The sequence below is a fragment of the Triticum urartu genome, chromosome 1, assembly GCF_003073215.2.
Source record: "Triticum urartu cultivar G1812 chromosome 1, Tu2.1, whole genome shotgun sequence".
NCBI classification, from domain to species: Eukaryota; Viridiplantae; Streptophyta; class Magnoliopsida; order Poales; family Poaceae; genus Triticum; species Triticum urartu.
The window spans coordinates 473,459,410-473,470,267 of record NC_053022.1 but is presented as its reverse complement, the minus strand read 5'-3'; the positions used below and the strand labels follow the sequence as shown (position 1 = coordinate 473,470,267).

Below are 10,858 nucleotides of genomic sequence, written 5' to 3'. Positions count from 1 at the left end.
ATTTCATTTGTTCCAAAGAGCAAGACCGTGTACTTAAAAGGATGCAAAGGTACATGTTTGTTTGTCTATTTCCCCTCTTCTTCTTTTTTGCATACGCCACATGAAGTTTATATAATGTATATTTTATAGTTGACTCTTAAATTGTCTTATATCGTGTCTTCACCTTACCCCTGTTCAGGTTTCTTGATGGAGAGCTTGACCCACAGGTTGGAAGTCCACAGTGCAAGACTAACCCTACGAAACGTTCACTCAATGAACCTATGAATTCACCAACCTTGAAAGTATCCAGGGTATCAGCATATGAATTTCAAACAGCCACGGGTCCAAGTTTAGACAAAGAAGATGAGTTTATTAGTTTCCTGTCTAGCAAAATCAATGAGGCAATAGCTACGTGCTTCCAAGGTGGAATAGCAGGTTCTGATGTTGAACTCCCTAAAGCTGTTGTGAAGACTGTTAAACCTCAAGTAAAAAAGAAAGTAGGAGGAGCAGCACAAGAAAAGAAAGGAGGAGCAGTGCAAGATTTGGTGTACTCATGTAATGTAAGTTTCCAACTGGCTGCAGTAATTAAACGTGCATTGCCTGAAGAAAAACGTGCAGTATTAGGGGACCTTTCACCAAATTGTATTGCAGAAAGACTGGTGTTGACAATGGAACATCATGGAGAAATAGCTGGTTTTGCAGTGAAAGCCTGTAATGGCCATCTGAACTTCTACTCAGCCACTATTCAGCCAATTCAGAACCACACTAGCATTGATACATGTGCACAAGCTTCTGATAGGCCGACTAGCTCAAAACAAAGCTCTGTGAACAAAAATGATGCAAGACATGGTAAAAAAGCAAGAAAGCTGGAATTTAAGATGGCAAGATCGCATTTTGACCCTGAGGAGTTTGCTTTGTACCAAAGATATCAGACAAAAGTTCACAAGGAAAAGACAGTTACGGAAAGCTCATACAAGAGATTTCTGGTGGATACCCCAATCGTACCTATTCGCCCAAGGAGTGGTGATAATACAGTTCCGCCATGCGGTTTTGGTTCATTTCATCAGCAGTATAGAATTGATGGAAAACTTGTGGCAGTTGGTGTAGTTGATATCCTTCCGAAATGTCTCTCAAGCAAATATTTGTTCTGGGATCCTGACCTTGCTTTCCTATCTCTTGGAAAGTATACAGCTCTAAAGGAAATAGATTGGATCAAGACAACACAGAAAAGTTGCCCCAGCCTTGAGTACTATTACCTTGGTTATTATATACATTCCTGCAATAAGATGAGATATAAAGCTGCATATCGACCATCAGAACTTCTCTGTCCAGTCCGTTATGAGTAAGTTGTTTTTCCTCCTATTCTGTAAAAATATCCCATTCTCATGCAAATGCAATTGGAATAAGTCCATTTTACCCTCATCAATTCTTTCCTGAGTCTGTAAGTCATTTGTCAACTCCTAAGTCGGGCATTTGACAATCCTCATACCATGATAACCGGTTTAGGCTGATGTGGGTACAGCTGAAGAGAGCAACCCGATCCTAGGTGCTCCCTACCATATTAATAATTGGGTTCCTCGCCTTCCTGGTTGCTCCTTTGTGACTTTCTCCACTAGCCCCGAGAAAATCCGTTGGTGGCCTTGTCCCGCGTACCTCTTGAGTTGGGGAACAATCGGCACGGGCTGGATCTAGATGCAACCTTTCCCAAGTCCGCTCCCTGGTCTCCACCCTCTCGATGCACTCGAGGAGAGAGAGAGGAAGAAATTGAGTTCGTAGAAATACATGGGAGGGTAACATGGTATGCTCCACTGCTTATTGTAATTTAATTTGCTACTAATCCAGAAAGGGACAAAGTTGAGTGGTATCCTTGTGGCACTCATGTCAGCAAAATTTGAACATGTAGGTGCCACATGAGCCAAAACCATGGTGGTTTAGGCTTTAGGGTAAGATGCATGTTCTGCATTGTTTTTAGGAGTTTCAAGGCGTCAAATGCCTGGTTTTGGAGTTAGGGGCTGATTCCCAGACTCGGTGAGAGTTGAGGGGGTAGGTTGCAATAGCAAAATACTCGACAAAACACTATTAATATGCAGTTTATATGTGGCATAAAATTGGTGCCATTTGATTCATATTCAAATGTGCTTATCAAATGTAATTTTTTCATATAAACTACATAATAATGGGGTAATTATTGGTCAGAGCCTTTTTTTTCAGAAGATGCAAAAGGCTTGCATGTCATTAAATTAAGAATGAAAGAAGTGATGTTACAAGGGGTAATCTCCGCAGTCCGCACTAAGAACAGTAGATACAGTGACAACCATATCTACCTACAGACATGGAAAGAGCTACGTGATTCTCTCCCTGTCCCGCGGCCACCAGCCTACCTAATAAGTATTAAGAGTTTCTCTGATTGTTGGACATTCTATCTTCCTAGTTCTAGTCTTTTCTCAAACACGTGATCATTCCTCTCCAACCAGATGTTGTGCATGCACAAGACTATCATAGTACTTTGAAATGGAGGGGCACTTTCTGGGTAAGGTATATACTGGAGCCATAGGAAGTTCAAATGCGTAGAATTTATCTCCCTTTTTAGAAGGTACAGTAAATTTCCGAAGTATACGCACGGGACTTCACGTCATATTACATGGGCCTCTGACAATAGATTTTGACATGCTTATCTGCTTAATATATTATCTGAAGTTCTATTCTGAAATGGTGTGGGTTTTCTTTATCTACCGATTTTTTGACAGTTACATTAACTCTTGATGTTGCAGGTGGGTGCGCTATGATGCTGCAAAACCATTACTAGATAGGAGCCTGTATTCCGTTCTATCTGATTTCTCCACCATGGCGCAAGATGAAATCCCCCAACCACACGCTTGTGGCCCTTGTGACGAATCTTCAGCAAAAAATGACCACAGTGAGACTCCTATTGATGAGGATGATGAGGACTCAGAGTCGGACTACGACGAATCAGACATGATGGTTGATGAAGAGATGGTTCATTCAGAATCCAAAGGTGATACAGCTGAGGACTGTTCTGGCGTAGATGTTGAAAATGTTATCATGGACCTGAGCGGCTCTCGGGTTAAATACAAGGTATATACATAAATTTGAGCTCCAGCCTAAAAAATGTGATCTTAGTTGTAGCTGGTTGATGCACTCGAAAGGGGGCGTACAGTTAGGCAGGCATTTATTTTGCCTTCCTAGCATCCATTATCATTGGTAAAAACTTCGACTTGCCGGTATTAATCCATCCATCCATCCTTTTGTAAGTCACTTCCATGGAACATCTAACTGAAAGCTCTTTGTTTTGGGTTTACCTACTAGTTTGACATCCATTCATGTTGCTGCATATAATTGGTTAAAACCGCACAATTCATGCGTAGGAAACTGCATCTGTAAGGTGTAGGAAACTGCATCTACAATTGTTTGACATCCATTCATGCTGCATGTAATAATTAAATTTGCACAACTGATGTGTAGGAAACTGCATCTGTAAGGTGTTATTTCGAGTTTTCGGTTTTATCTAATTTGACATCCATTCATGTTGGATATAATAATTAAAACCGCACAATTGATGTCCAGGTAACTGTATTTACTGTAAAGGTGTTCTTTTGAGCAGTCAGCTGTCATTCTTTGGCCGTTTGGGCTTGTTGTGAAACAGTTTGTTGATATAGATGTCCTATATATAACGCTCATGAACTTTTATATCTTTCAGGAACTTCACAGCGTTGTCGGGCCGATCGAAAGGAGACACCTGAGTGAGCTGGAAAGGCAGCTGAGCCGATACGCGAAAGTCGTTGGGAAGGAGCTGTCTGACCGTATCGTCTATTCCCTCAGCTGAGCAGCAACCATTCTTCAGGGGCAACGCAGCGCAGCCGTCCGAAACTCCTCTCCGAGTGTCTGTGCAAGTCATGTAGAGAACCAGATAGTAGATGGCTATGATGCTTTCGTTGTCAATCGATTCATAAAAACGTCTCTCTTTTGGCTCCAGTGGCAATTGCCCGGACAGCGACTTGTGCTGCGCCACAAGCGATTTGATTTGGACGCGTACATGGTTGTTGAAATTATCACAACGGAAAGCGCATGCGTACAAGTATCTCCTCTGGTTCCCCGGTGCTATCTTTTGAATATGGTGCTGTTTGTTTGGGCTTTTGCTTCTGCTTTACAGTTTTTCTACTTTAGCAAAAAAGCCAAAAAAAGCTTCTAAATAGTTGCTTATTGTTCGGCTTTTGGCTTATATCATTATATTGAGAAGCTTTTGTGGCTTTTTTTGCACGCAGAAAGCCCAAACAAACAGCGTATGTAGTTTTGCACGCAGCACGCAATGGTACAACGATCTACTACGCGTGTGGTTGGCATCAAATTATCGGAAAAAATTATGTGCTGGGGCCTGTATGGCATCGCGTAAAAGGTGTATCATCGGTAGGGGCGTGGCGTCGGGCCGTGCCTTGTCCCCCCGCGCGCGCATGCCGCCTGGGAAGAAAGGCCAGGCCAGGCCACGACGCGCGGCAACAACCCCGTGAACCGCGGCCGGGCGACGTGTTTGGCTGGTAGTGCCACCGTTCATGGCTAAACGCATGCTAAACGGGTGTCAGTCATGGCCACCCAACCCAATGAATGCATGGTCGGTCCTGCTATTTCTCAGCTCAGCTGGTGGTACCGCTGCGACGGGTGTACATGCCACGAGATGAGCCACTCGAAAGTTCAGTTCAGTACGCCCCTTTTTAGTGATGGGAACAACAACAGTGCAGCTTTAACCATAGCGAAACTGTTGGCACGTGCTGTACTGCGTCTTTGCTTTGTACGCGTCTGTACAACATACGCTGCCCTCGCCCGTCTAGAAAAACTACTCCTCCGTTCCCAACTAAAACCACGAGACTTACTTATTTTGACACGGCGATGGTTACTTCTCTCCTGCGCTGGTTCTATGAGGTCTTAACACGATGACTTTTCGATTGTCTATTACAACAAGGTTTGTACGGCTTCGGTGAGGGAGAGACGATGACGGTGGCGCGCCTTCGGCTGGTTCCAGTGATTGTATTCGTCGCTAGGTGGTCGACGGATATGGTTGTCATTTTTACTACTTCTGCTGTTCTTTGTACCGTCATGATTAAAAATGAATAGATTGAAAATTTCTCGCAAAAAATAAATAAATAAGACTATTATGTTGTGTGTAGTAATTATGCGCCGGGATAATGAAAATGCGAGGAAGGGAGGATTAACGAGGGATTAGGGGGATAAACCTTTCGATCAATTGGAATCTGTAGGTATTGTCTACATTGCCTACGTTTCTAAAAAAAGGAAGGGGTGATGGATAGAGGGATAGAGGAGACATTGTTGAAGAAGAGCTAGACTAGGGATGCAAAGCGGGGCCCGATCCGCCCCGCTTTCAAGTCAAAATAAATCAAGTTAGTTGTAATTCTTTTGTCCAGGTGTAGCTTAATTTGAACTAACCTCATGCTTTCGCGGGCTTACGCGGGATGCCTACCTGCATCCCTAAGCCAGACACATATGAACATATATTATAAACTTGCAACAAAATTATTAAAAACACATTAGGGCGGATGGTTCCTTTTCTGTTCATGATGGCTCGGCTGCAACTGGTATGGTGCTACGACGTCATGACGGTTCGGTCATCTTTGCTGTTTATAGGGTTTTACTCAGATGCAATGATACTCTTGAAGCAGAGATCCATGCGCTTATGCAAGGCATGACTTTAGCTCTCCAACACACAAAACTGCAAGTGATCGTCCAGTCAGATTCAATTGAGACTCTGTCCATCTTATTAAATGAGAATCTCTCATGTTTAGCTTATGGGCACTTGGTAGCTAAGATCAAGGCCCTGATGGAGAAGAGGGAGTTTATTCCCCAGAAGATTTGTAGGGATCAAAATAGGATAGCAGATTGTCTGGCTAATTACAACAGTACAGAATCGTGTACTGCTGTTTGGCTTCAGAAAGGCCCTCCATGTTTCGAGGATCTCTTGCCAGTAGATTGTAATCCTATAATTTTGGAATAAAACTCCTCTTTGCCGCAAAAAAAATAATACAAACATGACACTCTTAAATCCTATGTGGCGTCAAATCCAGACAGACGGCATAACGACAAGAGATTCGTGACGAAGAACCGTGCATGCGCGGGTGGTCTCGTCTGTCCTCAACAGCAAAACGACAAAACCATGGAATGTTCGTCGCAAAAGCAAATCTATGCCCGTGGCGAGGACCAGAACTAGATTGTCGGAAAAGAGAACACACCGTTGTTATCGTATTGATTATTGTACGACATTGTACAACCGTCAAGCGAGAATTTATTATTGGGACAGTCAGACAAGTAAAACAGCTGCAAGGCTAGTCATAGTGAAAGTAACATAAATAATAACATACATGTCACATAAGCAAAAAGATGATATGTCATGTAATTAATAAAAAGAGAGACAAATATAATAACATAATATGTTACCATCACATAGTGCTTTCCAATGCAAAATGAATCTTTCTTTTTTGCGGGTAATGTAAAATGAGTCTACAAAGCAATAAATGAAGATATGTATATTACTAGACCGATGACACTTCCCACTATGGAGGTAGTAACTTATGCACCAGCAGAGTACTATTCTAAGTTACTTCCACTATGACTAGCCTAACCTCTATATCTCGATTTTTGTGTATACAGTACTTGTTAGTATAATACTCTTTTAAATTATTACCAGCGATAAAAAAATTTAAAAAATATGCGATGTCCGTACGGCATCTTTGTGCTAGTGGAGCGATCAGTACTCTGCCACGAGCAAACCGTCTATGAAGCGTGGCGTGTTTAGCTGGCAGTGCCACAGGCCGTTCCGGGGCACACAAACGCATGGTAAACGGGTGTCAGTCACGGCCACCTTACCCAATGAATGCATCGTCGGTTCTGCCATTTCTCTGCTGGTGCCGCAGTACCGAGTGTCCGAGTGCGTGCCACGAGCTGAACAGGAAAGATCACCCCTTTTTAGTTGGTGAGGGAACAGCTTTAACCATAGCATAACTCCTAATACCTACTACTCCACTCCGTCTTTGCGTACATATCTGTAGTACTATTAGTATATATCTCTAGACTGAGGATGGCAATCTCGCCGTAATCATAGTGCCACCTGACCATATAGTGATAGAGTGCTTTGGATCGAGTCGATTAGATCTTTCGGTGAACCTACCTTCCGTTGGTGCAGATGAACTCGATTCAGCGCCGGTCATGGTGAAGTAGGGGCCGGTGATGGCAGAGAGATGGCGGCGGTGATGGAGCTTCCCGTGAGAGCCGCGCTAACCCTAGATCGAAAGGGATTATTGATGGGGATTGTGGCAGCGATCAACCTCGTAAGTTGTGCCTCGGTCCCCATCTCTGTTTATATAGCGCGGGTCACAGGGGCCCACCAACCATGGTTTGGTTGGGCGCCCCCGATCAGGGCGTGAGTCAAGGGCCCGTTCGACCCGTTGGGTTCAAATGAGAGAGAGATCAACCTAACATTCTCCCCCTTGATCTCAACTTTACTTTTAACTTTATACTTTCTAATTTATTTGTTTCATCACATATTGGTACATAGAGCATGTTTCATCGTCACAGCTTAATTGCCGATAGAATCATACAGCTACAACATATGTTATGTTCAGAAGCAAATTCTGTTTCTTTTGGGCCTATCCAGAAATCATAAAGCTTTCCCTTAAACCCATGCCTGCTAAGTGTTCCTTGAGCACATTGGGTGGTAAGCCTTTCGTTAGCGGATCCACAAGCATATCCTTTGTCCTTGTATGCTAGAGACTTATAGTTTGATCCTGGATTTTATCTTTCACAACATAATACCTTATCTCTATTGTTTTGGCAGCATTACTCGACTTGTTGTTGTGAGCGTAAAATACTGCGGGTTGGTTGTCGCAGTACATCTTTAGTGGTTTGTGAATACAATCCATCACTTTCAAGTCGGGTACAAATTTCTTTAGCCATATCGCCTGCCCCGTGGCTTCGAAGCATGCTATGAATTCTGCATACATCGTGGATAATGCAACTATCGACTATTTGGAGCTTTTCCACGAAATAGCTCCCCTAGCGAGAGTGAAGACGTATCCTGACGTGGATTTTCTATCATCTCTGTCCCTCGCAAAATTTGCGTCAGAATACCCTTTTATGTCTAGGGAATCACTTCTCATGTATATTAGCATGCAGTCCTTCGTGCCTTACGCATAACGCAATGCTTTCTTTACCATCTTCCGGTGCTCCATGCCTGGATTCTCTTGATATCTACCGAGTACCCCGGTGATAAAAGCTAAGTCAGGGCGAGCGCACACTTGTGCATACTGTAAGCTGCCAACTGCCGAAGCATATGGTACCGCTTTCATTTGATCGATCTCGTACTGGTTCTTGGGACATTGGAATTTCCCAAAACTATCGTCCTTGACTGTAGGAGCAGGCGTGGCTTTACTCGCATGCATATTATACTTTATAAGAACCTTTTCTAAATATGCTTTCTGCGATAGTCCTAAGACTCCATTGCTCCTATCTCGGTGAATTTCTATGCCCAAAACATATGATGCTTCACCAAAATCTGTTTTGTCAAAATTTGAGGATAAGTATTTCTTTGTTTCTTGTAGTAGACTAACATCACTACTAACAAGCAAGATATCATCCACATACAAGATTAGGAAAATATATTTCCCATTTTTAAACTTTGCATAAATGCAATTATCCTCAATATTTTCTTTAAATCCAAAACTTTTAATCATTTGATTAAACTTTAGATACCACTGAGAGGCTTGTCTTAATTCATAAATGGATTTCTTTAGATGACATCCCATATTTTCCTTGCCTTCCATGATAAAACCCTTGGATTGTTTCATGTAGACCTTTTCTTTTAAATCACCATTCAGAAATGCCGTCTTAACATCCATTTGATGTAACTCTAAATCAAAATGTGCAACTAATGCCATTATGATTCTGAAGGAATCCTTACATGAGACGGGAGAAAATGTCTCATTGTAATCTATCCCTTCTCTTTGTGTAAATCCTTTTATCACGAGTCGTGCTTTATACTTTTCTATATTTCCTTTAGAGTCATACTTAATTTTGTAGACCCATTTACAGCCTACTATTTTGGCTCCTTTAGGAATTTCCTCTAAGCCCCAAACATCTTTGGAACTCATAGATTTCATCTCATCTTCCATTGCCTTCATCCACTTCGATGAATGAGAGCTTCTCATGGCTTCTTCATATGAAGTGGGATCTTTTTCCATATGAACCATTTCTGTGTTATAAATTTTAAAGTCAGTAGAAATAGCTGACTTTCTTGGTCTTGTAGACCTTCTAAGGGCCTCAGTTTCTGGCACATTATGTGCCTCAACTTCTGGCACTTCTTCTAAAATTTGCTGTTGCACCTCCCTTTCATGCTCAACAACGGGTCCAGTCAGCTCCTGACGGACAGGTTCCGGGTCTACCCCCATGGTTGTCATGGGTGGAGTTGCAACTGGTAGTGAGAAAAATGGCTCCTGAATCATCGGATTAGGTGCATGCACCCTCTTCTCCTCAAGATCAATTTTCCGAGCTACCAAGCTCCCCCTCATCATTTCGTCCTCTAAGAAGACTGCATGTCTCATTTCTACAAACTTTGTATATCTGTCTGGGCAGTAGAAACGAAAACCTTTTAATTTGTCTGGATAGCCAATGAAGTGGCAACTTACTGTTTTGGAATCTAACTTTGCAATGTTTAGATTAAACATTTTGGCCTCAGCAGGGCACCCCCACACCCTGAAGTGTTGTAGGGAGGGCACCCTTCCTGTCCATAGCTCGTACGGTGTTTTGGGCACCGACTTACTTGGTACTCTATTGAGAATGTGAATGGCGGTTTTAAGCGCCTCCATCCATAACCCCAGTGGCAAGTTGGAATAACTCATCATGCTGCGCACCATGTCCATAAGTGTACGGTTGCGCCTTTCAACTACTCCATTTTGCTGAGGCTCGCGCGACATTGAATACTGGGCTACTATGCCAGTCTCCTGCAAGAACTTTGCAAAAGGTCCATGGACTTGGCCATATGGAGTGTGCCGACCGTAGTACTCTCCCGCACGGTCGGACCTTACTATCTTTATTCTATTATCATGCTGATTTTCAACTTCAACTTTGAATATTTTAAATTTATCCAACGCTTCAGATCTTTCTTTGATTGGATAAATATGACCATAGCGAGAGTAATTATCTGTGAATGTTATGAACGAGTCATATCCATCCACACTTTTCACCGGAAATGGTCCACAAATGTCAGTGTGGATGATTTCTAGTGTGCTTGTGCTATGGATTGCACCTTTTTTGATTTGTTTTATATACTTTCCTTTAATGCAATCTACGCATTGTTCTAAGTCTGAGAATGAGGAAGAATTTCACTTTTGACTAATCTTTCTATTCTCCCCTTCGAAATATGGCCCAAGCGACAGTGCCATAATTTCGATGAGTCGAATGTTCTCTTTCTGTTCTTTTGTTCTTTATTCGACGCGGAAACATGTTCATTCACATTGCATACAGAATGCACTTTTTCACGAAGTGATAACAAATAAAGCTCATCGTGCAGTAAAGCATTACCCACATAAGCATTATTATACCATATGGCACACTTGGCATGTCCAAAATAACACTCATAATTTTCTTTGTCCAAACATGAAACGCTAATTAAGTTTCTATTACATGAAGGAACATAAAGAATATCTCTAAGTAGAAGCTTGAATCCATCAGCTAACTCCAAGGAGATGTCGCCGACAGCTTCAACTTCCACTTGAATTCCATTGGCTACTTCAATGCCTCTTTCTCTTCTTAGCGTAGTCCGGGTCGAATGGAGTGCCTGTAAACAATTTGCAACATGAAC

The 10,858-nt window shown here is 42.4% G+C and overlaps 1 protein-coding gene across 1 annotated transcript; it reads left to right on the top strand.

Annotated features, from left to right (window-relative positions):
- The first annotated feature begins 6 nt into the window (after positions 1-6).
- Positions 7-4,078, top strand: LOC125520229 (arginyl-tRNA--protein transferase 1-like). Its single transcript, XM_048685089.1, has 4 exons — positions 7-49; positions 179-1,321; positions 2,751-3,075; positions 3,698-4,078. The coding sequence occupies exons 1-4, from the start codon at positions 42-44 to the stop codon at positions 3,821-3,823; spliced, it is 1,602 nt and encodes a 533-aa protein (XP_048541046.1). The 5' UTR covers positions 7-41; the 3' UTR covers positions 3,824-4,078.
- Positions 4,079-10,858: the final 6,780 nt, after the last annotated feature.